Raw genomic sequence first — 27,448 nt, forward strand, 5'->3', positions numbered from 1 at the left:
TAAACTTTTCTTTGCTGACTAGACATTGTAACCCATCAGGAATCACTTTAACAGTTCAGTCAATAATGACAAAATTGTCAATTTCCTTAAAAAGGGTGAGGTAAAAACCTTACAGATTGATATTTTTGAAGATCTTTTTCTGCAAGAATCTCCTAAACATCTTCATCCCTGTACAAAACTACAACATCTTAAATCATCTTTAATCGGTTTAATATTGGTTCTGATTACTTGATGGCAGGGAAGCTAACCCTAGTCACCTTTGAATAAGTTTTCCAAAATCTTTAAATGGTAATAATCATTTTTAGGTAGCATCAGATATAATATTGACCTTCCTCTGTCATTTTGTGACAGAAATGTCCCATTAATTCCAATCAAATGACACTTTTTAATCTCATCACATGCAAAATCATTCATTATGTAACATGTTAGGGTTTTATTATTATGTCATTATTTGTTAGGTGAGATAATATTATAATTACATGAGTCAAACTTAACATGAACTTTTCTTATTACTGTTTCGTTTATGAGTTTTGATACAGCACTGACACTCTTCGCACATTTCCACCTAAAACATCCTAAATCAACATCACATTGATCAATAATTTCTAAGATCTGATCATTACAGGTGATAACCAACTTTGTAAACAGACTACATTACTGAAAATTTTACATTTTAGACTCAAATTTGGCATTAAAAGGGTTAAAATCCTGATAATTATTCCGCATATTGAAGTTTTTGAAGTAAATCAAAAGATTACAACACTTTTTTCTACATAGACAGTCCTTTTTATAGTTTTTATTCATATATTGGGATAAATTCAATTTGAAATCCAAAATTCGGTAAAAAGGAGACATTTACAAACTATTACAAAACCTTAGTTCAGATCAGGAATTTAAAAAATGAACAAATGAGTGAAACTCTCCATAATGATTTCTGAAGGCTAGCCATGCTTCAAATGATGAATGTTCCCCGTCATTTTCACTCTTTTTATTACGCCTGTAAATACTGCAAACAAGCAAAGGATCATCGTCCGCTGGCAATTTTATAACGTGCTTTAAAAAAAAAAAACAATGAGAAAGTTCTGTTTCCCTTCCCTGTGATGGAGCCAAGCCAGCGAGAGGGAGGGAAAACAAGGCAGGACAGGAAGCAGCAGCATTTATAGAAAATGTGGTCCTCATTTGGAGGAGAAAAATGTTGCACGCAGCACGTTTAAAGGCCTGTTTTGGTGTGTTTCTCTCGGAGGTTGTCAGATGACGGGCTTTCGTGCAGCTTTGGCGAGAACGGGGGGAATCAGCAGCACCTCCTGCCGGCGGATTTGGCCTCTAAGAGTTTCTGTGGTTATTAAATGCCAGATGTGGACGTCAAGACGCAGCTCTATTTTGTTTGTTTTTATTGCCTCGCTGTTTGTTTCTATTGTTAGCTCTCTCACATGCTTCTCTGCCCACTGTGGAGGTGACTAACAAGACACTATTTGTGGACTTAAAACACAAGAGGAAGCTCATTAGGGACTTGTCTCAGGCTTCTTACAGCCGTCCCTCATCCCCCATCTCTCGGGTCCTGAGCCGCTTTTACAGGACGCGGCTTGAACCTCGTGGCCCAGTTTATCCGTGTGGGAGGATCACAGTGAGCAGGTCGTGAGAGGAAGGCTCCAGGACTGCGGATAAACAAAGGAAAACAGCTCCATCCATTCAGCTCACTCCCTTTTAATAGTCCGTGGGGGCAAATTCCATGAAGTGAAGAAGTCAGCTGGCAAAAAAAAAAAAAAACAGATATCAACATATGAAGCAACCATCAACAGACGTACCAAGACAGCTCAGTGATCATACTTCGCTCAGGCCACTGTTACAAAACAACTTGAATATGGAGAGTTTTCATCGAGACAGTGGTACCAAAGGCACTGCAAGTTTTTGAAAATGCTATAGTGCACGTGCACCGCGGCCGTAGTAAATAGTTCTTCTGCACATGTGCAGATTGATACACAAAAACAAAAATGGCGGATTCCAGAGTTGCATAACTCCCACTCAGGTTTTCCCTCTGTAGATTTAGAGTTCAGAGTAACCTGCAATAACAATCCAAGTTTTGTGTCTTTACAAAAACAAATAACAGCAGCTTTAAGCAGTTTATATGATTTAAAAATGACCTCCATGGAGGCACGAAACTCTTCCAAAAAGGAAAAACAAAAACAAAACTTGCATTTTCAATTGAAACATTGTGCAAACGTATCCTGAACAGAAGAATTGTTGGACAGTTTTGTCAACTACCAACTCAATAGTTATGTTCTTTGCTGTGCTGTAGGAAAAAAATGCAAGAATGGAAATCCCAAATAAAAATCTTATTTCCAAATGATGCCAAGCTCTGGCAGTGAAATGACAACATGTCAGGAATCCCTTCTTTATTGTGACTGTGTCGAGACGAGGAGGAGGAATCCCAGAGACGGCAGACATTTGGTCCATGTCATCGATGTCAACGTGTTGGAAAACTCCCAAACGGCTCGCTGGCTGTTTGTTGTGAAACATGACGTAACATGAAGCAAACATATCCATCCATGGTGCTTCTTACCTTCTTGAACCTCAGAGTGTCTGGAAACGCCGACAGAACCGGCAGTTGATCTGAAAAGATCGGGACGTTCAGTTTGCTTAAAGATTAGAACTGTGTTGTTTCGGTGGAAGAAAGGATCAGTCTGAGTGAAGATTCTGCTGCGCTGGCTCTTAAAATGGACTCCCAAAGCATTTATTACAGGCTTGGGGCAGATGACGTCAGGTTACGGCTCGAGCCTGCGGTGCTTGTTCAAACATACGCACGGCTGAAGTGTGAACTGTAAAGAAGGCGGCTCGTGACGGTTTGGTTGGCAGTTTGTGTTTGGGACATCTGGGACGGGGGGGGCTGGAAAATGTGGGCTTTAAGCAGGACGCAAAAATTCCAAACCACTGTGAGCCACGCTGAAATATATACGATATCTTGTAGGGAAGAAGGAAGTGTCACACCAGTAACGTAAACCCCCAGCAATTAGATCCAATCGGTGACCTTCTCACAACCGTGTTTCCAAGACGGCAAGTCGCACCTGAAACAGGTTTGATAATCTTATTTTCAGTGTGCGGTGAGCCGGCCAACCTCCACGAGCAACGCCTCGCACAGATTCCTGGAACCATTAAAAATGCGACCAGGTGATATCATGAGAAGACTCAGCACGCCGTCAAGTTGCATCATTTCCTTTAAAGCCAGAAATAGTGACTTTTACAGCGTTTCTGTTCGAGCACTGCAGTGTTAAAGATTTTAATCAAAACCAAATGATGGAGGAAAAACATCACGGCTCTCATCACTGAAAGCAACCATTTAGTCATTGCCGCACATTTCCCTGTTTCTTCTTAAGTTAGGTAACAGTTTAATTGAAGGTTTTGTTACATTAAGCACCAACCCTTGAGATTTGAGTCACACACAAGGATGTTCGGTAAATGTGCTGATTCAGAGCAGGCGGGTCACAGCTCAGTGTTTCATATGGAAACCAACTCCAGGGGGAAACGGGTTCATGTGGCTCATAAAGGAACTCACACACACGCCTCACCTCCTGATGAAGGATGGATCTTCAGGGACAGTCACGCTCAGGTAGCTTACAGGAGTTTCTGTCTCTGAGACGTCAAAAAATGTCTTCCCACTTATCATCAAAGCAGAAAAACAGCTTTAAAGCAGGAAAAACTGAAAACAGTGTCGTTAGCATGCCAGGCCATGAGTTGGCGCTGGTGTTTCTTTATGTGAAACTATAAATAGCGCTGTGAATATTGGATAACAAGGCTTTAGACACTTTCTAAGATCTTGACTCTTTGAAAATGATCCATTTCTTTGTGAGAGCAGGTGTTTGTTTGCTACCTGGGGGGCACCAGAGAGCTTCAGAATTTGTAGACTTTTCCTTGAAGACTTGAAAACATCCAAGTAACACAGAAAGTGAAGCTTTAATTGAGGTGAATGTGGTTTAAGCTTGTCCCTCCACACTTTGAGAACCCCTGTTCTAACTGAAGCCAAGCTAATAATATCTGTTATTTATCCCAGATACATTCAGATTCAGGTATTTCTGCCTTGTGTTGGGTTTTGACGTTGGTGCAGTCACGAGTTTGGATCACGCTTCCTGAATCCCGACAACTCAGCAGAAAATCCCCAAAAGAAGCGCAGCTGCAGTCATTAAATACCTCGGATTTGTCTGAATACGTCCTAGCTGTGGAATGACACCCGGCTCGCTTGTTCTGTCCTCTGGCCTCGCTGTTTTACAGAAGTCTTTTAAAAACAGCAACAAAAGCAAAAGGAAAAAAAAAGACTTTAAAAGGCTCAGTTAAAAGAAAAGTGCCTTGCAATGGTTTTTGAGACTTAAAGATAAGAACTACAAAGGAAGAGATCACAGCTTTAGCCGCTCTTTCCACATGCCTCTCCACCGTCGACGTGCCTCTCGGTTTAGCACGTAGCATTAGCTCTGCGTTCGCGCTGTAAAGACTTTGACTTCTGCGACGGCTGTAAAAGTAGGTTAGTGGTTTTAAACAAACAACGCCTTGTGCCCAGTCAGTTAAATTGGAGTGCCGTCATTGGCTGCAGGCTGGGGCGGTTTGGGGAGGCCTAGCAGCTGGAACGGCAGACTTGCTGGATTTCTTCTTCTACTTCTTTAAGTTTTTCCTCTTTTTTTTTTTGACACTTTGAACCGTGAGAACAACGTTGAGCCGCTAAGCCTTCAGACCGAAGCAGCTTTTTCCCACATGGCGTCAGAATGTTGCCCTCTGGGAGAGCAGAGCCCGTTCGGTTGTTAACAGGCGGCGAAAGAAGAAAAACACTCGCTCATTGAGAATAATTCACAAAGGTATTATATTAACCAAACACGCCTAAACTATATTTGCCTTACAAGACCTTTGGGAATAGGTAATACTTGCTTGGCACATAAACGACCATTTTCGGGTTCTTTGCAACAACATGAACGGCTTTCCTCAAGGGAGGCGTCTGAAATAAGGCTTAGTTGTATGTATTCGGCTAATTTTGAGAATACAGAATAACAAGTGACAGCAGCAAAGGTGGATTCTGTCCTGGACTCTTTTAAAACCAGTGTTATTGGCTGAGATATTTCTTTTTGCTCAGCTTTCCCTCGACAGTGCGTATCTGTTCTTTAATGCTAAAATGCTATCAAACGACGCCAGTAAAAGCAATTAAGCAATCAGGTCATTAAAGCCGCGGGACATAAATCCAATGAGCTGAAGTAAAACACTCAGTAAAGCCGATACAAACCGCTGAGCCAGAGGTTAATTATTTGGGGATTTGGGAGTAGAAGCGAGATTGTTCAGGTTCATTCATGTGACTCATTAAGATCTTAGAAATATTTACTAGAGCAGCTTTAAAGGGGCATTTTGCTTACATAATATTTTCAGACAGTAAAACCGCTAAGGCGACTGTTTTGCAAAAGGGTCACAGCTTACATGTTATGTATATCTCACATTAAATCACATCACATTAGAGTTCTATGGAAGTTTAAAACCATGTTTCTCAAAATGTTGGGTGACTCAGGATCCATTGACCTCCATTTCACTGTGACTCCAAGTCCAGGTGTCCTTGAGCAAGGCACCAAAGCCCGAGACTGCCGAGCACCTTGCGGCCATCACTACTCCTGTCCGTGGGAGAGAATTGATGAACGTAAATCCAACAGCGCTGCGAGGCTGCTGAAGCAGTGGAAAAAGTGGCCCGTGGAAGTGAAGCCCATTTAGAACTGGCCACAGCTATGTAAATCATAACCCTGCTGTTGATGGTTCTGGACCGAAGTCATGCAGTTTTCTGAAAAATCACGGTTCACCCACTTGTAACGTAACAGTTAGATTATGATAAGCTCACGGGCTTCCACACCACACTGAACACAACAGAGGCCAGTAAAACATATTCGACAATAGACGCTCTTGGCAGTAAACGCTTCAAACATGGAAACATGTCGTAACGATCTTTTTAAATTAGCGCGACTTCATCATTGCGTACTTTCCCCAGCAGTGTTGACGCGCTGTGGTTCAGTCTTCTTAGCGCCGTTGTTATAGTTTATCTACTGTTTATTTCTTCTTCCGTGTGTTACACTGTTGTACTTCCCCATTATCTTTGTGCTTTTGTAAACACACGCAGGCTCACACTGGCTCGTTTCGCTTCGACCCCACATCACAGAGGAAGCCAGTCAGCAGAAAATGATATTATTAAAAATGATGGAAGATGTTTTCATTCTGCAGGACTTCTCAGGCTCGTTGTGTACGTCCTAGAGAATTCATTTCCTCTTTTCACATGGCCTCTATTAACATTGCTGAGCGCTAATAATTCATATTATCTCATTTAAAAAACAGACCAGGTACTCAAAATGACAAATGCTCATAAATAAGTATCTGCTTACATATAATTTACTACAACAAGGTTTTAGGATGACTGGACTGTGGAAAACAGGACTGTAATATCAGTTGTGTTGTGCATATCATGGTCATGTGAGCAGGACCCACAGTTAAAATAAACACCAGAATACGTTCAAATGAATTTTTTTGATTTGACAGCAGTTAGCTTAATAAACATTTATTCATAAACTTCGAGCACAGATTTTCACATGGCTGGCGCTGTTTTTCATTCATGTCTCGTCTGGAATGATGAGCTGTCGGTCTCACAGATGGACCATTCATCACCTGGGCATGTGTTGGCTGCAGAATCTGGAGACGAGCTTTGTCTTTTTAAGTGAGGATGCAATAACCAAGCATTGTTTGAACCAGCGGTTTCTTGTCTGTCTGCTCTTAAGAAGTCTCACAAGAGTTACAGGCTTGGCCTTCAGTGTTTCAGTGAATCGTTGGCGTGTTTTTCTGGCTAACATGCTGAGACAACAGATTTTTAACATTATCTCACTCCCACACTTCATTTTAGTGAGTTTTCGTGTCTCTATTGCTCTTCATTCCTTTCCTCTTTTGTTGCTTTTTTCTCTCCAGTTTTCATCCGACTGGTATCAACAGAACCCTAAACCTCTGCTTAGATCTTTTTTCTATTACATAACCTTCAAATCAGCTAAATATGAGATAATGTTGAGATGTTTTTCATCTACAGATATGAAATAAGTTTAAAAAGCTTGTTTTTTTGTGAATTTGGTGCATTACTTTCAGCCAGCGGCCACACAGCTGTGCAGTTATTAGCGCTCTCACCTCACAGCGAGAAGGTCCTCGGTTCAAATACTGCCCAGGGCCTTTCTTTGTGGAGTTTGCATGTTCTCCCCATGTGCCACATACATGGTGAAGGTATACGTCACAGTACATGAATGAATTTCAATCAGTTTCATTATTACAGTGTTGACATCGATGATAAATTTTGCGATAACTTGATAAACCCGCGCCCCCGCCTCACCTTGTCGGTTACATCCACACCACACTGAACTCCAGGGCTCGGCTCGGATGATTAAAATTAGATCAAGGGATTGTGGGGGGAATAACGCACCGCACAAAGCGGTTTGATCGGGAACCACAGAGCAGAATGTCCCACTTCCTCTCACCGACACTGTTTAGACAGGTGAGTGAAACTGCAAGCTCGGACCTGGGTCCCACGGCTGCGTCCGCCACAGACAATCCAGCCGGTCCAACGCAAACAAGCCACAATTGTGGCTCAGAAACAAAGATAAGCAGCGAGAAACCGAAGGTGGTAGCCCTCAGATTCACCCTGGTGTTAAATAAATACGGAGAAAGGAGCCCCGCACCTCTGCAGCTCTGCACCGGACTTCATTCTCTCTCTCTGTTGCTATAATGGAACAATCTGCTGGAGAATCTGGCGGCCGCCGCTCCTTCAGGGCTGTGTGAGCGTGTGCAGTCCTTTTTGTGACTCTTTCTGTTTGCGCTGCACATTTGGTCGAGTTAAACATTCGGCTCCTCTACCTCAAGCTTCTTTCTCTCCCCCTCATCCTGGGAGGATTTTGTTTAGCTTGAAAGGTCTTGTCCTCCCGTCTTTGCGCCGTCAGCACCAGAAGAATGCCAGCTTTAATGTGGGAGAACAGGTCATGTGAACCTCCAGGGAACGCTCAGCTTCTTAAGTTGACCGGTGTTTAGAACTTTCCAGACATCATGGGTGAAAACATTGAATCTTATGTAACATTTTAGAGTGTGGGCTTTTATTGACGTGACACTAACATGGACCTGATCCTCCACCTGCAAGATCTCTGCTCTGATTTCTCACAGCTTCTTTTCTTCTGAACAAACATCCTGCTTGTTTTTTCTTGGATTCTTGTGAAATTATGACATTAAAAGTACTGGACGATTCAGCAGACAGCCGTGATTTGTAACTTGTTGGATCTTCACCGATTTGGGGCTTCAGATGTTGTACAATGACAGATTGATGAGTCTGCAACTTTCCGCAATAAAAAATATAAGATAAATACAGAGAGACCAAAGGGTCAACTGTGGCTCCAGGACCACGGCTTGAAGACCCCTGTTCTAGGCCTTCTAAGTTGCACAAAGTACCCTCTGAAATGTTCAGCATTTCATTGTAATCTAGATTATATTGTCAAAGAGAAAACCCTGCAGTGATGGTTTTTCCAGCCTTATTCTCAAGTTGCTGTTAATTTAAATCGCCGTCGCTACAGTTGGAAAGAGTGTTGTGACTTTTGAGCTGCAGCATGTGCAAAAGCAATCGAGGGATGAACAGCTATATCCAACTCTTGGATGTAATATCCTGGCAGTAAAAATCTGTCTAAATGCCTTTTTAAAGCAAAAAAATTGGAGTCTACAAGGATTCAAAACATGAGTCTAAAAAGTCTATTAGATGGTTTTGGCTTTGAGTGATGGGGGAACTCCCCGGTCTTCCCTGTCTGTGTGTTCCCGCGAGCCTGGCCAAGCAATTACCCGTCCACACAGTGGGGCACAGACCTCCACAACGCGCCACCAAAGACAAACGTCATTCGACTCGGATGACTTCCACTTCAAGTTTTAGCCAAACGTCTCACACGACGCCGGCTCTTGTATACACAGTCGCCAACATCTGCTCTCATGTTTGGACTGTTATCAGTTGCTTTAGGAAGCTGTTTCAGTCTAGATGAAAACCGCTCTTGACCTGTGTCTCTTGTGATTGAGCAAAAAAAACCACAAAGACATCAGCACAACGCTGCTGCATCGGTTCGTCAGCAACTAGAATAACGCCGAGTCAGCGTCACACTCTGTCCTGAGTAAGCTTCATCCTCTAAAGCAGACCTCCGGCTTCACCACAATCAATTAGCTTATTTCCCCCCATCTCATCCCTCTGGCCTTTTCATTAGCCGACGGATCTCTCTCTGTCCACTCCTTCGCTAGAGCATTTCAAACATAATAAAATGTCCCTGAATAGAAAGACTCAGTCTGGCCAGAGGAAATGAAGGTACCGCTGTGGGGAGTTGTTTTACAACAGTCCGGTTTTACAGAAGAGCCCCCCTGGGGTGAAAAGAGCCCATTTCCTGGTCCTCCGGAGGCTCATTCAGGATGCAGGCGAGCGCTAAATAACACCCCGTCGTCTGCTGCGGGACTCTTTCATCTGACTGCTAATGATTTCAGGTTACTTGCCAATACAGGTTCATGAGACGTGTTCTCAGATGTCATATCCTTCCCTTCAACATTCTACTGTTGCTTTAATTTCAGCGATACAAAACATATCCGATGACGAAAAGCTACATTTTGATGGAAAACTAAGATTTAAGCACAGTATGCTTTGGTCTGCGTTTCTGTGGGAAGCTTTCAGGTATGGCAATATGGCGCAGTACCACTGGTAACCATGGAGGGGCAGTGTTGAGATTAACACCAATTAACAAATAAGTTGTGAAGGGTGTGTGACAGCTGCAATGTTTGATGGACTCAAAGACCATCGTCCTTTTCCAATGGTTCCTCTTTAGTGCAAAGTCCCATAGTTATTAATCATTAATATTAACGTCATTCCTCACGCTTTTCTTAATCCTTGGTGATAAATTTGTCGATTAATTTGCAGCACAGCCCTCTGGTGGACAGATCTCAAAACCCTCATTCCAACAAATGGAAGTATAAACCTGTTGACAAAGTTTTTCTGAATAATGTGTCACTATTCAGCATTTTTAGTGTTTCAGACAGTCAAGTTAATGTAACAAATGAAACAGCTGAGTTTTCCCAAGCCTCCATGCTGCTTGTTCTCCGCGTTGTTCCGCTGATGATTTGACCCCCTGTTGTTTTTGGCTTGCAGGCTGTACTTTTCTGAGTTGAATTGCTCTAACATATGGCTGCGAGCGTCCATCTGACGAATAGTTTAAGCCTTGGGACTTCGCTTGAGTTCTTGCTGAGCGAATCATCTGCAACTCGCAGACGCTCGAACGCCTCAGTTCCTCCAGCGTTTAATGTGTTGAAACATCTCATGTTTTCTTCTGTTTCTCCCTCGTTTTTGTTCCTCCAGATCGGGAAGTGTGAAGGACCACTGGAATGAAATCTACTACTTTGTGGAGAATTTAGCCGAGAAATTCAAAAGGTAAATGGACGTTTTGAAATCCTTAAAGAACACGCGTAACCATATCTGAAACATCAGGAACCCAGACTGCAGGTCCCCGAACAAACCCGTCACCTCGTATTCGACTTCCTGTAGACACAGGGCTCTCTGAAGAGAAACACAGAGAAACACACTCGCCACACTGCAGCCACCCCGGTGGAGTAGAAGATAAAATGTGTTCTTCTGGCTCCAGCCGTCCAGATGTTTAGTCATTCAGTCTGCTGCAGCTCGCTGACGTCTGAGAGCCTGGAGGGTCTTCATGTGCCCGCGCAGTGTCAGCTTTATTTCATTTCAAGAAACAAAAACTTCCACAGATTAATGTAACTACGTACATACGCTGCAAAAACAGAGATTTGTGTGTTTACTGTTATTGAATGATGTCATTGGATAGACTCTTTCCAAGAAATATCAGCCATATTTGAGTCTTGATGGGCAGATGTGTCAATATTAGGACTTTGTCAGCATTTGAAAGAACAGAACGGCGCCTGAACAAGATTCTATGATCCTTCAAAGTATGCAAAGCATTTTAATTATTACTGCACTGTATTTGTTATACTGTATGATGATGAAACTGAATTTATTGCAGTTCATTCAATCTTTCTGCTTTCTGCAGTGAAACTTAATCCTCTTAATCAAGCAATTTCACATCAGTTACCTAAAACACACAGATGATTTAATCCATGAGTTTTCTCAGACTACTTCTGTGTGTTCTGTGGTGGAAATAAGAAAACCTCTGAGCGCTTCAGGCTGGACATCTCAGCAAAAATTCAGGACAGTTTCAAGGACCCGGGTTCTGATTTCGGGCTGCATTGCATCAGCGTAGAGTGTGATCCATGTATTTATCTATTTAGCATTCCAAAACACTCTTTTGTGTCGCTCTAAATCCAAACCAACACTTGGTGCAAAGAATTAGATTTTATTTAAACTACTTATCCATGTCTGAAGATTCTGGGACTTGTCGTCAATATCAACATGTAAATCAGCGTCACACAGGGAGGAAGCACGTCCGGCACACTGGCCCATATTCATGTATGGTGTTTTGATCCAGAAAATACAGAACAATCATTTTCTCCTTGGTGGTCAGCTGAATAATTCGTGAAATGATGTGTGTTTCTCTTCTTCAGTCCCATGCTGAGGATGTCCTTCATAACGTTTTCCTCCAGTACGACCACCATCATGAAGCTGACCGAAAACAGGTGAAATACGCCAAGAACGTTGTTTATTGTAACAGCCTACTGTCAGCCTTTCAATGGTCCTTATAAGAGGAGCTGAGTTTCGTCTCAGTGGGGCAGAAGTGGCAAAAATCAAGCATTATGCTGTTTCACCAGCAATAAGCTATGGAGTGTGTAGAGCTGTTTCTACATCTACTGTTTCGTTGTGGTTCTCACTGTTATGTTTATGCCAGAGCACAAATTACAAACAGTTGCTTTCACTGGAAAATTAGAGTTAATGTCTTCTGTGGAATTTTCACAGAAAAGAAACCGGCGAGTTTCGTGCCAGGAGGTAGAATCATTGACACCTCTGGTGTTGTTTTCCACATTTTTCTTTGCGTTTCACAAACGCATTAATGTGTGCTCTCAGTAGAAATAAGCACAGCGCATGAGTGTGTCTTTGTGACGACATGAAGTTTCAAAACACTCAAATGATTCATTCACAGACACAGTTTCCATGTTTCCTTCTCCGTGGACTGACGGTTCTGATGCTTTTACAGCACTGATCTGGCAACTAGATGCTGCGTTAAAACAGAGCGAATCTTTGTTGATCAGCGTTATTGTGTCTGTTCAATAAAAGCTGAATGGATATTGTAATTAGTAACTTTGCTGTTGTGTTTCTTTGTGCAGAGTGAACATCAGAAAGGGTCTGAACGCTCTGAAAAGAGAGGTTCCAGGAGGAGACACGTTCATGCACCTCGGGTTGCAGGATGTAAGCTTTGTCATCCTGCGTTTACACAATGAACACTTCAGATATGTGGAATTTGGTTGTATTGTTATTGGTTTGACTTTTTGTCAATGAAAATCTTTTTCTCTTTACAGGCAAATGAGCAGATAAGGAAGGAGAACTTTGGTAAGCCTGAAATCATCAATGAGGCCTCTCCTCAAGCGAAGCTGCGTGTTGAAGCTACAGCACGTCTGTGTGTGTGTTTTCCAGGCACGGCCAGCGTGATTATCGCTCTGACGGACGGCGAGCTGCAGGAGCACCAGCTCATCAACGCACAGCAGCAGGTAAAAAGAGATCCGCATCGAGACCGATTCCCCCCCGACGCCGTTCAGTAAATCTCAAGAAACGAGGCTCGACTGGCATTTTTCTGGAAGTGACTCAGCTGTTTGCTCTCGTCTTCCAACAGGCAGAGGAAGCCAGGTCTCTTGGGGCAATCGTGTACTGTGTTGGCGTTAAAGACTTCAACGAAACGCAGGTAGAGCGGATTTAAAGACATGAGAGTTTTATTTTATCCTTTTTTCCAAACGACGCTCGGTGAATGAAGTTATTGGGCTGTAGCTTTCAAGATGGCGGCGACGCGTTTCCTCACACACCTCTGTGTCGATCTGCCTCTCTCTCTCCTGCCACAGCTGGCCACCATTGCAGACACCATCGAGCACGTCTTTCCTGTGCTGGGCGGCTTCCACGCCCTCCGGGGTGTCATTGACTCGGTAAATAAACCCTTCTCAGCTGTGAATCGCAAACGTGCTGTTGAAATCTCAAAACGTACATATTTTGCATTTCATGATTTAACTCTTTTCTCAAATAGACAGAAAGTCAGAAGAGGTTGCATACATTTCTGTTCCGCTCAGTCCAGTCACTCACACTGTTCGCACTGCTTTCAAACTGTGAAAGTTTCAGCTCGGCAGTCTCTGCTGACTATTTTGGACCTGCTGTGAACAGAACTGTAACTCTTTGTGCGTGCAGACTTAATGAAACACACATTCATGGCGCGGCTCATGCAGGACAAGCCTCTCGTTCCACAGCTTCCTCTGGCAAACACCACTGCATGATATCCGGTGGACATAAAACATGCAGTCATACTGGTGATATTACGACAGTGACAGAATTACAGATGAAGATGAACACTTATGTTGATGATATTAACATCTATGTGATTTGGTCGTCCAAAAAACCAAAACTGTCATGTTCTTTCAACATTATTAGGGATGAAATGAGATTCCTTCTTTTGATTCAACACTCTTATTGAGCTCCTGTCTCCCATCCTAATGGTATCGTCTCTCTTCCAGATCATCAAGAAATCCTGCATAGAAATTTTGGCGGCCGAGCCCTCCAGTGTGTGTGCAGGAGGTGGGACGCTACACAGACACACACTCATAATAAGGCGCACAATGATCGAAATTAACTTGTGGACAGGAAAGACACTCAATATGTTAATTTCATCAACAAACCTAGACTCGTGAAACAACCATATGTGTGTATCCAGGTCAAGTGCAGGAAATCTGGTGGCATGTGGGGCTGAAATAGGAAAATTATACCGAATTCTCATTAAAAGGCAACGACAGGGTGGCAGATTGGTGGACCAGGTTTAATGTTTTTACATGAACTTTTGAAAAATGGATTTGTTTAAAGTGTGTCACTGTTCTAATGCTTTCACAGTATTTATCTGTCACTGAGACGTGTCTGACTACGTTAAAACCATCTTCTTAACAATATAGAACTGTGATATAAAGAATGGCAAGCAGATTATATGATAACATTTACTGATGATGTTGTGGTTTTATGTAAATGATACACTCATCTGGATTTCAGATTTGTAAGGATCTAAGTCCATATTTTAAAGAATGCAGATCTTCTTTAATGAATCCTCATCAATTCTAAAATAAATAGTCAACTTTCAGAGTAAGATTTTAAAGTCAGGGTGAGTTTTAAAGTCCAGATCTGGTCTTATAAATCCAGGGCCGAATGCAAGAATGAAAAATATAATTTCAAGAGTCAAGAACCCAAATCTTATTGAAAAAGTCTGTGTCTGCTGTTATTTCCAGGACATTTTTTTAGCTTAATTATTCGATAAGTCGGTAATGGGTCTAAGTTTAAAGAAAATTAAGCAACAGATAAAAGCAGAGGCTGATTTCCAAAAGCAGGACGACTCTCGCCTGTTTTCCACATCTGCTTCTGTCTTTGACCAAGCAGTGAATTATTTTCACCCTCCAAGAGGGAAGTTATTCCGTTTGACACTGAGTAGTTTTCACTGGCCTGCTCTGAGGACGCGACTCTTTAGTCCCGCAAGGTCGTCACATTTTCCTCAGTAACAATCAGAAGTGTTGGAGGGCATCGACCTTGTGTTTTCCTATTATTCACGTCACAGTTGCTTAATCAAAGCTTCACAGGATGAGGCGAGTCGCAGCAGAACGCTCAGACTTCAGGTTATGTGCCTGTGTGTGTGATGCAGGTGTCAAATTACAAGATTTCATCGGTTTGTTTCAGCAGGATAAGTCAATCAAGGTGTTTTCAGTGAAGAAGGAATCAAAGAAAAAGAAGCTTAAACTGGTTTTCAATATTTTTAACTGAAAATAGAAACATTTCATTATGATAACTGGTTAAATTTTTTTCTATAGGTTTCACTTATTAGATTTTTGATGATATTTTGTGTAGTTAAATTCACCGCACTGATCCGTCAAGAAACTTTTGCCTGTGCAGTTTTATCTTGATGACAACGTTCAAATTGTATTATTACAACACGGACAAATAAGCTAAAAATAGTCTTCAATAATCCAGTAACCGTGCTGGGAGTGAGATGTAACCGCGCCATGTTAAACAGGAAAATGAGCCTCATGTACAGTAAAGTAATAGAGTATCAGATGTGGTTTTGGTTGGCAGGAGCTGCCAGCTGAGCCCCTCAAAAAGAGAAAAATGCCTGTGTGTGTTGTTCCAGAGTCTTTTCAAGTGGTGGTGAGAGGGAACGGCTTCCTCCACGCGAGGAACATCGACCAGGTGCTGTGCAGCTTCAAAATCAACGACACCGTGACAGTCAGTAAGTTCTCGACCGGGGCTTTCTCACAGAGTGAAGAGATTTTTCAAGATATCAGAACAATAAAGAGGAAAAAAAAATCCTTTACATGCCATTTATGTGTAATAAAGTCTGTTTAAAATCACCCATATCACCCATATTTCTTCATTTCTCCACACAAATGTCTCTAAATTGAACAAATCTCTGACTGGATTTCTGGAAAAGATAAGAAACAGTGGAACACACACATATCAGAACGTTTTCTCCTATTTCCAGATGAAAAGCCGGCCGGTGTGGAGGACACATTCCTGCTGTGTCCGGCTCCTGTGATCGATGAAGTGGGGAAGTAAGTGAAGAGTTCGTTCCCGCTCTCGTCTTAGATCTCGTTCGTTGTCTTCTTTGTGTGGACGTGCACAGACCGTGAGGAGGCTGCCACACATTAGCTGTCTTTATGATCCTTATCCCAGGCCGCATTCCTTCTCTCTGCTTCCCAGTATATAGCTTAGCAAAATATAAGAGGCTCTGCGGTCTGGCCAGCGGTAAATCCTCCATACATTTGTCCTACTTCTGTCATGAACTCAGAGCGGAGCAGTAAAACAACAGCGGACTCTTTACTGAGTCACACAGAAACAAAGTCCACATAATTCACTAAACTGGCTTTGCAAGCCTGGCTGAGCAGATCGAACTCCAGATTGATTCTGATCACCCTTGACGTCACCCGTAGCCTGGGAATACTAGCTACATCTCGCGAGTTTAAGGTTAAGGACACACGTTCCAGCATCAACAATCCACAACCCTCTCAGACCAAAGTCTTTCTGGGAAGAGAAGCTCTGTGAAAGCGCTCGCATGCCTCCTGTTCGCCTCTTTTTGACAAAGATGCCTCCTTTTCACTCTCCCATATCGCTTGTAAATCCATTTTGCAGGCAAACTTGACACTGGCGATGGTGCGGAACAGGAAGATGATTTGATTTTAACAGCAGAGAGTAAATATTAAAACAAGCTTGATTGACGGCTTGACTTCAGTCGATGGTGAACGGGACGCCGTCCGTCTATTTTCAGTTCTTTCCATCCTTTTTATTCCCAAACTTTCAACATCCTGACTCAGCAAATCCTGCGTTTATCTTCTCCTTATATAAGCGCCACCGTGGCAGAGTTTCACCGGCAGATACGGTCCTTTTTTTTTTTCTCTCCATACGTGCCTTTTCTTTGTCTTTCTCAGACATGAACTCCTTCTTTCTTCTTCTTCTTCTTCCTCTTCTCCGGTCCCGGCTGATCAAAGCCACGCAGCAGCTCCCCGCTCCTTTCAAGTGTGTGGCCATGTGTGTTTGTGCGCGGCCCGGTTCTCGGCAGGGTGGAAAACCCTCCGGCGGAGGTTTTACACTCCGCTGAAACTCAGTGTAATGAAGGACGCGTCTCGCTGCGGTTGCTTAATTTCAGAGTTGTGACTTTCCTCCAGTCAAAGCTGAAGCCCGATCTTCATGATGTTGAACTTTGGGCTCTTTTCTGTTGTGTTGCATTGTCTGTGCGTGTGCGTACTGTCTGCCTGTCTGTGCTATTTCCTGGAATAACAGCTGTCTGCCACAGTGCCCTACATTACCTCAACTACTTTTAATATCTTTCACACCCTCGAATTCCCACCAGTCCAGTTTCCTCCGATTTTTTTCTCACCCCTCTGCCATTTTGACCTCTTTTGGAGGATTTCTTTTAATCAAAACCATCGACGCTGGGCACCGTGGATCTCGCCTCCTTGTCATAGACTTCCATCGATTGTTCACACAAATCTTTTTTTTCCTACAGTCTCATGTCTCAAATACTCCCTTGGTGATCCGGTGCATTCCAGAAAAGTACACTTTCTGCCTTTGTTCAAATCCCTGTCTGCTTTAAAAACATGCTGAAAACTTCAGTCTTCCGGGGAAACAACGAGAGTGACGCACAACAGCATATTTTTATCAACCTTTCTTGATTGCTTGACATTTAAAAACTGCTCTATATGTAAACTTCTACACCGTATTTGTTCCTAACTCAGGAGGAACCGATAGAAGCACATCATGACCTGAAGTGCTGATTTGTTGAGACGTTTGTAGCAAGTAGCCTTTCGTATTATTAACCCTGAAGCAGCGGTCTGGTCCAGAGTATACACTATACTCACTTATTTTCCAGTCAGCAGTTTTTCTTTTTAATTTCATCAATCAGGGGAATCAGGAATCACTCGTCGATGGTATTTTGCTGCCTGCAATAACATGAAACATAAACCATAAAGCAAAAATTTGGGTCATTTCATTCCCACTCATGTTATTACAGACCGTTTAAACGTGTTTGTAGTTTCAGTGGAAAACTATAGACTTGTTTTTAGGCCCATGTAGCTTGAAAACAAATGACTGAAACTATTAGAAGCAAGAAAAACTCAAAATATATGATGCAGTCTGCTGGTCGGGTTACAAAAATAGTTTGGGGGAAACTTTGGCGTGCAGATACACACAGCTCCAGCGAAGTCTGTCTTACGTTTTCATTCCTTTCGGTGCCCCAGATGTTTGTCATTAGGACAGCGAGCGTGCCATCGATCGGGAGCTTCACCCACTGACCCGCCGCTGTCTGTCTGGCTCAGTAAAAGACAGGTTTATCGGTCAAACGCACCGTTTTCCCCCCGCCAGACCTCGTTAACCTCCGAGCAGACCTTTCATCCGCAGGTTTTAGGGACTGAAGTGCGACGGGCTTCACAGCGGGTCGCCGAAGGTCACTTGGAATTCTCGGAATTGTTTTTAACCGCTCGGACGGTTCCAAGGAGTCAGACTGTATCCGTCCCGAGAAAATCTTAGAAAGCAGCAACATCCCCGGAGGAGTTTGATGCAGTTCAGTTTACTTGTCTGTGCTCTGACTGTGATTAGGGGGAAAAAAAAAAAAACTTATTTTCCTCCAGGCAGCAGCGGGTTATGTTGAAAAAGCACAAGGATTGGAGATTGTTGTCATTCCTGTTCATGCAATTAGTACGATTTCATTTCTTGGAAAAATACACAACCTGTCCGAAACCATTTAGAACACAACCAGAACTGGCGAACCGAGTTGTTTCCACTTCCACGCCTTCAGGCACATCTGTCCTACTCTGACCTCCCTGCTGTCCAGATGCCATCGTCACACCTGCAGATTGTTGGTTTTTATAACTTTTATAGCGGGTTCATTTAGGTTTCGATGTCCTGGTTGCAAAAGAAAGGACTGCAAACAGAACTTAGCAAGCAGCTTGTCAACCGGACGAACATTTCAGCAACGTTTCTTTCTGGGTTGGAGGTTTTTAAACCCTTCAAATGATAAAAATAAATATCCTAATTCCACTTTTTGAAGCTTAGAAAGAAACACCAAAAGCAGGAGCATGACTCCATGTTGGTGTGAGCTTTAAAAGCCTTCGGCTCGTTCCCCTTTGAGTTTTGCGGCTGCTTCAAATTACAATTTTCACTTCTAACAAACCACCTCGGCGTCTGCAGCTTTGAGCCGGGTGACGTTGACTCGGTGTGAACTCAAGTTCAAATGAGATCATCCTGCTCAAACAAACCGGGCAGGAGGAGGAAATGCTTCAGACTAAATAAACCCATCCAGATCTTGTTGTTGCACCAGAATGATGAGATACTCACTTGTTCTTTTTTTTCTCTCTCTTTGTGTGTGTGTGTGTGTGTGTCGTTTTCCTCCAGAGTGATTTACCTCCAAGTGAGCATGAACGACGGCTTGTCCTTCATCAGCAGCAACGTTCACATCACCACCACTGAGTGTGTAAGTGAAAGATTCATATATATGGACACCCTCGGTCTGCACAAGTCACACCATTTCTTTTTAAAAGACTTATGGCTTCATCGTCCGTCCTCGTCTTCGGTCCTCATCAAAATTTCTCTTCCTAAAAGTCTACCGTTTCACTCTCTGCAGTCAGTTCCCTTTCCTCTTTATCTCGTTCATCTGCCTCTTCTCAGTTTTGTTATTTTCCCCCCGTTTTCTGAGAGAGTCAGGCTGCAGGGGTTGAGAGCAGCAATGACTCCACCCAGAAAAGGCAACAGGAGAGGTTAAAGAAGCGGGTTCATGACCAAGACGTTGCTTATACAGTCCGTTTGCTTGAGAACATGAAAGAGAAGCTTCCTGTAACAATCTGGACAGATGGACCAACGTGCAAAGGTTCTCTGGAGGAATAAACATGTATATCTGTCGTTTTCAATCCGGGGTTGAGCCACATGCCCTTGAAGAGCAAAAAATTTGAGATCATTTATAGGAATTTTACAAAATAAAAGGCGTATGTTGGAACATATGGAGCAGATTCTCCTCTGACCAATAAGAAAGATGCTCTTTGATGCCGTTAAGGAGGACACTGTGAACTCAAGCAGCTTTGTTGTGGCCTCAGTTCGACTTACCACTGCACTGAGATGCCGAAGCTCAACCTTATAGGCTGAAGCCACACCAGGCACAACGGGGGGCGCCAACTGGAGATGGGCAAGCTCAGCGCAATCCCCGGGCAATCCCACAATCCCCCGGCCTTCCCGCTACAAACTGCCTCTTTAAAGGCTCCAGTTTTTGAAGTTCTGCACACGATCATGACTTATCACTTCATAAAGTTATCACTGTAGGAAGGCTTTAAAACGCCTTGATTTCTGAGAAGTAATTACTTTTTCCCATGATGAGGCCCCACTGCTGGCTCCATATTAACCCCCCCCCCCCCTCACATCTCTACCACAGGACAGATATAGAGGAAAGTCTTCGGCACATGTGCTCCTCAGCTGTGGTCTGTAATGGGAACCACGTTTGTCTGGCGGACGCCCGCCTCTCTCAGAGCGATGTTACCATACGGATTTACTCACGGATTGCACGATTTTACAATATCCACTGTCACAGAGAGGAAGGCATGAATATCAGAGCAACAGAAACGACAGAGGGACAAGATCCTCTGAGCCGTCACAACACTGCAGCTGTGATTGTATCCGGTGCATGCGAGAAATGTGTCCTTATGCAGATGATGGTGGAGTAAACGGTGGTAAAAAAAAAAAGACTCTAAAACCCCTCATTGTTACTGTTGTCGACCTACTAAAAAAGTGATTTCCGGAACTTTCCTGTGCAGTTTGACGGCACCATCCTCCTCATCACCCTGCTGGTGTTGTTCCTCCTGCTGGCCGTGCTCTTGATGTGGTGGTTCTGGCCTCTCTGCTGCACCGTGGTAAGAAAACCCAAAGGGATTCACTAGCGAGAGGCTAAAATGACACTTCTGTAACCCGTGACAACTTTTTGAGGGAAGGTAAACAGTGGTGAGTAATTGTCGTGATGAAAATAAATCGTTTTCTTTCATCTGAAGGTGATCAAAGAGCCTCCTCCTCCACCTCCTCCGGAGCCCGTGAGTCAAACCACACAAACATCCACACATCACGTAATACCAATAAAAACACGGTTCCCCCTTTATGAGGCATTCACTGAAATATGCGAAAATGGAAAACTTCACTTTAAAAAAAAAATCTAATCACATGGAAATCATTCATATTTCAGGAATCGGATGACGAAGATGGCCTGCCCAAAAAGAAGTGGCCCACAGTGGACGCCTCGTATTATGGAGGACGAGGAATCGGAGGGATCAAGAGGATGGAGGTGACAGGATGGCTCGAGCATAACTCCAGCTGTGGACCTGGATCAGACTCTGAGATTACAGACCCTGCGGGTGATTTCCCTGTCCGTAGGTGCGTTGGGGAGGGAAGGGCTCGACCGAGGAGGGGGCCAAGCTGGAGAAGCCCAAGAACGCGGTGGTGAAAATGCCTGAGCAGGAGTACGAACCGTACGAGCCCAAACCCAAGAAGTCTCAGAGCAAGAAGCCGCCTCAGAGCCGGAAGTGGTACACGCCCATCCGGGTAAACACCGCCGTAGTTCCACTCCGAATCCGCAGACAGTGAAGTACTGTCATGTCAGAAAGATCACCAGAACCACGTGTTATTTTCCCAACAGATTCCTCAAATGTTTTCATTCATTTAGCACTAAAAAAAAAAAGATCCTAGGCTCATTTTTAAAAGGTCAATAAGCAGCAACAAATTATTCCAAAAGTTACAGCTGAGGTGATCAAGAGGAAAGGTTAAAATCTTCATGTTTCCAGTGAAAATGACGAGACTGCCGGCGTCAGTCTTCATGATGAATCAGTGACTCAACCAGAGAGGAAGGAAGTAATCAGGAGAATCAGCTGCTGCAGTGTTTGTTTGGCATTAAAACCTGCAGACTCTTGGCCCTGATCGAGAACCACAGAAAGACCCGACGTTTGCTGATGCAGAAAAACCTGAATCAAGAGTTTTTTTTTATTAAATCATGGGCTGCGGTGCAGAAGACTTTGTTGTCCAGCTGTTGAACCTCTCCCTCCGTGTCCCGTTCAGGGTAAGCTGGATGCGATCTGGGCTCTGTTCCGGCGCGGGTACGACCAGGTTTCCCTGATGAGACCCCAGCCCGGGGATCATGTAAGTCTCTCTCAGCAGTGTTCCATTTCACCACATACCTTCCCCTCCCCCCCTACTCCACTTCCAATCCTCCTGCAGTGTTTCATACTCGGTCTGACCCACAGCTGCTTCACTTTCCACTCTTTTTTTTTTTCCCCCAGATCTCCTCATACCATGTTTCTTGAGATTCATGAGATTTGGATCCAGAACCTGGATTAAAAGAAAGATTATTTATTATTTTGTTGAAACAACTGGTCTTTATTCCCCACAGAAAAGCACAAAGGCACATTCTCGGTTTTGTTGGATTGAGGATTTGTGCATTTGTAGAGCATAAATGAGCCATTCCAGCCTGGATCAGACACCTGCTTCACATTAGACTCTATAAACGGGATGAGAAGCAGAGCCACGGCTCACGTCCTCAGCAACAGGCGTGTTTTCGATGCGTTCGCATGTCCGAGGTGATGAAGAGTTCTCGTTTTTTTCCAATCGGTCACATGGTTCAGTCTTCTACTGACTGGACTCTTTCTATCTAAGGCTCAGATAAGAGTTTAGGGTGAAATGTGGGAAGACGGTGGAAGGTCACCGAGTGCAGAAAGCTCTCTCGGGGATGTTTTAAATCCGTCCAACACGTTCCACGAAGACAGTTTTAATGCTTTAATCTGCGCTGCAGCATATCCAGTCCCGATCTGCACTCTGTGATTCAGATATACATGATGCACAACAAATATCAGCTGCTTGATGAGCATTTTAGAAAAATGAGTAATCTTAGCACTCATCCGTTTCTCTAAGGTCTGCTGAGCTGACTCCCGCTGATCGGGACTCGACCCAACGCTATATAAAATACAGCCTTATTAACAGAAACTTGAGAGGGTTTTCTTGGCATCACGTGCAGATTCAGCGAAGAATTTATATATCCTTGAGCTTTCTTTGAGACACATGAAACACGTCGCCCTTAAGTTTAGATCATATTCTAACCAGAGTGAACTGGCATCAGAATTTGAAAAGAAATTGGAGGATTTGATCTCCTCCACCAACTCATTTCTCTTTCCCCACAGAAAAGCTGTTGGTTACGGCTGCCTGCGTCAGTTCCACATGACGCAATGCTTATTTTTTTCTCTCTCTCTCTCTCTCTCTCTCTCTCCAAAAAAAGAAAAGGCTGTCTCGGTTAAAGGATGTCGCCTCCTTGAGGCATTTTGCGGTTTGTAACAAAGCGGCAGGAATGTCGCAGGCCAGCAAGCCGTCCAGGTATCTGTCAGCCGAAAGAAAAACAAATCCAGTGGAAACCAGAGGGAAGGACTTCATTTTGGATTTTGGGGCAAACCTGAAAAACTATGCAAAGTCAAAATCCTGACTGTGGATCCACCGTTCCAGCCTAAACACATCTTTTAGAGCGAAGTGTCACACTCCAACGCTGGCAGACGTTCAAACTCGAAAGAAATCTGACTTTTCGAATTGGCTCGGTCGAAATTCTCTCCACATTGATCGAAACAGCTCAGTGTCACTCCTGACAAAAGCCCTGCAGAGCACACATGGGTGGAACAGTGTACCCATTCCACAGCGCTTTCACTTCTTTCCAACTGTAATACTTTTGAAGAAAACCAGCTAATAAGGTTCAGCTTCAGTCTCTGTCCAAGTCAGACGGTTAGAAACAGTTGGAACAGCTTAGCTGTTCTCTAAAGTTAAAGTTTGTTTACTGCCTGTTCTTTTTTTGTTTGTTTGTTTGTTTATTTGGCCAAATTGTCCCCAACAACAAAAGTGTGGAATGTGGGTGATTGAGTTCAAAGTCACAACTCTGAGTCAAGACCAGAAATCTGCAAATTCACCCTGACTGAAGACATTCAGTGTCTTCTGCTAGAATTTTAGCCTTTTCCAGTGTTGCCGTCTGTAATTACTGACACGCACACACACAACCTATAGTTATAGCTTAGTTATCTGAATCTGAGCGAGGACTGAGCCCTTATGAGCCGGCGTCAGAGCGCACGTCTCTCTCATTCACATGAACACCGAACCTCTCCTGGGAGGCAGTTAGCCGAACATGAGGTAATACCTCGTGGCAGACGACTGCCAGGCCCGTCTCCGTCCTGCCGTGCCTCTCTCTCTCTCTAAAAAACAAATTTAGCTAAAGGCTGAGACAGTTTTATGACCTTGGTGAGACTGTAGACAGTGGAGGAGGTCAGGGGAGAAAGAACAAGCAAGAGTGGCTATTCTTGCTCCAGGAAAATGTCCAGAAGTTCAACCCACAGGTGGGCGCTAACACAGGGATGAAGCCTACATGAAGAAAAAATATCTCAAAATCCCCAAGCAAGTCAGCATTTCTCAGCTCAGTTGATTCTGAGTTGAAAGGGAAGTTCACGTCTTTCAGCAAATGCTAAGCTAATCATCTCACAGCTAACTGTGAACGTGCTGCAGAGCGCATTACAGATGTTAGCTTAGCATAGGAACCAGCAGGTTTATTTCTGCCCTTCATCTGGCTTTGTTGTGCGAGGAACAAAATATTGAGACCCTTTTTTTCCTTTCTCGACTGAAACACAGGTATTTATGAGTTACTGAGAAATCTTCTAGAGCTGAGAAAATTAAAATGAAAGGAAAAGAAAAAGAAGTGAATCACTATTTCGACACATCTAGGCAGGAACAGTGTTCTGAAGAATTTTGACGGTTTTCCCGTTTTGACTGTCATCTGGGAATACCAGTTTGGATAAGTGGCGACAGACCAGAAACTGCTGGTTTGCTGCTGGAATCTTCTGTTATTGTTGATTTTCTGCCAAATGTTGCCTCAGTGTGACGCTGATGCTCGGTCTGCACAGGTCAGTTCTGTGTATTTACATTACTCTCCTGCCGCCTAATTTCTCATTCCACAGGCGGATTTATTCTGACCTGCAGAGAGACCGAAGCTCAGCAGGGGTGCTGGAGAAGATGTCGAATGACACGAGACAGAAAGCAAAAGTTCCGATCTTATTTATTTTACCGTTCTTTCTCTGCCCTCTACCTGAATCCATGCCCGACGTTAATGCGACATGACAAGACGCCGTGCTGAAGGTCTTCCATTCCTCACAGCATCACTTTCCACTATGCAAAACCTGCGGCTCCGATCACTGACACTGCTTATTAGCAGATTAGCGTCACTTCACCGCTCTCGGGCTGCCGACCACATCCAGCTACGCCGCCGGTTATGGGTCTCCATGGAAACGGGGGCCTTTGTGAACTTGTGGTCAGTGTAAAATTTAACAAGCTGCTCCGGAGAGAAAAAAAAAAAAAAAAAAAAACGGAGCAGGAATAAATCCATTTATTTTACAGTCTGACCCGTTAAAATGTTCCACCTCGGTTCTAACCTCGGCCCCGAACCCCAGGCTTTTTCCTCCACGTGGGAAACTTTGAGGACGTAAAAGGCTGGGATTGAAGGGTAATCTGGAACACCAGCTGACCACACACAGACAGGATGACTTCTTACCATGACGTGCGCTCGGTGACCTTCTGAGCCCAGATGTGCATCAGATTGGACACTTAACTTCATCCGCGCTCGCTTCATGATCGCATCCCTGCGGAACTTGTTGAACTTGTTGTTGATCCGTCTTTCTCTGCCTGCAGGGTCGATGCATTAACTTCACCCGAGTGAAAGAAGAGTCGGCAGCGGCCAAGGCTCCGCCTCGCACCCCCATCCACACGCCGTCGCCTCCTCCGCCGGACTACTGCCCCGCCGCTCGGACCCCTTCGCCGCCTCCCGCCTCCAGCACCCCCCCCGCCAGATCCCCGCCGTCCGGCCAGGTCCCCCCGGGACCGCCGCCGTCCCGCACGCCCCCGGGGCTGCCCTGTCCGCCTCCGTCGCGTCCTCCACCCACCCTACGTCCCTGAAGCCCACAGACAGAGCGAGAACAAAAAGAAAAAAAAGAAAGCCCCTCCCTCTCACTGCGCCCGCTTTGATATCACATTGATATTGCCGCCATGTTGACCAGCTCTTCCAGTCGGAAGGCCGCGGTCTCCTCGCTGCCAACGGTACTCCTGCTATAAGCCAAAGATGAGCATTATGATGAAACAGAGTGTTGATTGAAACTGTAAGCTCGTTTTTTTGTTACTCAGGACGCTGAGAGAAAAAAACGTCTAAACGCCACTCAAATTTTCCCCTCCTCTGCGCCGTCGCTCAATTTTGCGCCCAAAAAGTCAAAAGGTGGAAACATCGGGATGAGTTCTTCTCCGCGGGGTCGGCGGTTGTTCGTTGAGCCGCACTGTGAGGGCTCCGACTTGCAGTTTGACTCGACACTCTGTCTCTTGCGGCCTGGACGAGGCGATTTTGGGGAAACGATTTTTCTCGATGTCGACGTTTGTGGGGAATTGTTGCTGGACAGCAAAGCACGTAGCGACAGGAAAGAACCGCAATGGATGAAATGACATTGTTGTCTTCATCAACTACTGAGTAAGGCCTTGGTTAGTGAGGATAAGGGTGACAAGCAGGTAGGATGTGAAAATCGGAACTTTAGGCAGAAGGCGTTGTGGGTTTTCTCCATTGCTTTTATTTTGAAAACTGAATTTCAAAGTGTCGATTGGTCACGTAAGATAAACCAGGTTTGGTTGACTCTAAAGTCTAATCTTTGAAAATGTGCAACAAATTCCAAACCAGATAAGAGAGAAATAAACAGTGTTGTGGTTTGTGGTCCAGTTTTTGTACCATTCAAAAACAGGGAAGTGTACAGATGTTTCATGGGAAATGTGTTTGTTTGAGATGTGTTTTAAATGTACGTTGATATCTTTGAGGCTTTGGGTTTTTTTTCCTTAACCACCTTTTCATGTAGCTGAATTTAGACTACAGCAATATGTTTTTTTTTTGTTGTTGTTGTTGTTGTTGTTGTTTTGTGTTTGTCTTTTTTTTCTGATATCTGTGCACATAGACTGCTGGAAAACCACAGTTTGCATTTGTTTTTGTTCACATTTGGATGTCAGAACTTATGAAATTGAGCAACCAAAAATCAGGCTCAGGTCTCTCCTCACTTTTTTTTTTTTTTTTTTTTTAAATACACAATACTGATACTGTAGTTTGATGCTATAACGTATATTTTAAGTCTTCAGTTATATCACTGCCGGTCACATTGCAACTGCAGGGCAGTTCAAAGAGCATCTAATTTATTTTACTCCCAGAGTGAAACAGAGGAGAGTACTTGAATATCGACAAGGTGTCCAACCGCCGAGACGGACACTGTGCAGAATTTAGCAACACAAACCGCTAGCCAGCTCAAAGTTTTGTAAGGCTTCCTAGTGTTTCCAGTCAGATCCTTTGAAAAGACAATCAGGAGCATTTTACGCTGCGTGTTATCATTAAATCCTTGCAAGGAGCTATTGAGAAATTGTGACGAAAAAAATAAATAAGTGGAAAATGCTAGACATTTTCCATCCAAAAAGCCAGTATAAATACTTTTTCCAGAAATAGAGAAGAGGCTGAAACTGCTGGAATTCCTTTTTTATGAAATTTTCTATCTTCTTTGATGTTTTTTTTTTTTTTTTAATTTGTCTCACTGCAGTGTACGTCCTTCAGTTGTGTCCTGTACCGTTGTCTTATCACATGAGCTCATTATCACCCACCGAACTGGAGAT

The 27,448-nt window shown here is 43.8% G+C and overlaps 1 protein-coding gene across 1 annotated transcript in view; it reads left to right on the forward strand.

Moving 5' to 3' along the window:
- The window catches only part of antxr1c (ANTXR cell adhesion molecule 1c), a 28,129-nt gene extending 1,266 nt beyond the window's left edge, over nt 1-26,863 (forward strand). The window contains exons 2-18 of the mRNA XM_030097700.1: nt 10,400-10,471; nt 11,614-11,685; nt 12,331-12,412; nt 12,523-12,553; nt 12,638-12,711; nt 12,834-12,902; nt 13,057-13,137; nt 13,717-13,777; nt 15,363-15,461; nt 15,714-15,783; nt 19,118-19,196; nt 20,524-20,619; nt 20,755-20,793; nt 20,943-21,041; nt 21,131-21,298; nt 21,809-21,889; nt 25,454-26,863. Of these exons, the coding sequence (XP_029953560.1) occupies nt 10,400-10,471; nt 11,614-11,685; nt 12,331-12,412; nt 12,523-12,553; nt 12,638-12,711; nt 12,834-12,902; nt 13,057-13,137; nt 13,717-13,777; nt 15,363-15,461; nt 15,714-15,783; nt 19,118-19,196; nt 20,524-20,619; nt 20,755-20,793; nt 20,943-21,041; nt 21,131-21,298; nt 21,809-21,889; nt 25,454-25,717 (1,537 nt within the window). The 3' untranslated portion in view covers nt 25,718-26,863. The remainder of the gene's footprint in view (nt 1-10,399; nt 10,472-11,613; nt 11,686-12,330; nt 12,413-12,522; nt 12,554-12,637; nt 12,712-12,833; nt 12,903-13,056; nt 13,138-13,716; nt 13,778-15,362; nt 15,462-15,713; nt 15,784-19,117; nt 19,197-20,523; nt 20,620-20,754; nt 20,794-20,942; nt 21,042-21,130; nt 21,299-21,808; nt 21,890-25,453) is intronic.
- Nucleotides 26,864-27,448: the final 585 nt, after the last annotated feature.

The sequence above is a fragment of the Salarias fasciatus genome, chromosome 8 (assembly GCF_902148845.1).
Source record: "Salarias fasciatus chromosome 8, fSalaFa1.1, whole genome shotgun sequence".
Taxonomy (NCBI): domain Eukaryota; kingdom Metazoa; phylum Chordata; class Actinopteri; order Blenniiformes; family Blenniidae; genus Salarias; species Salarias fasciatus.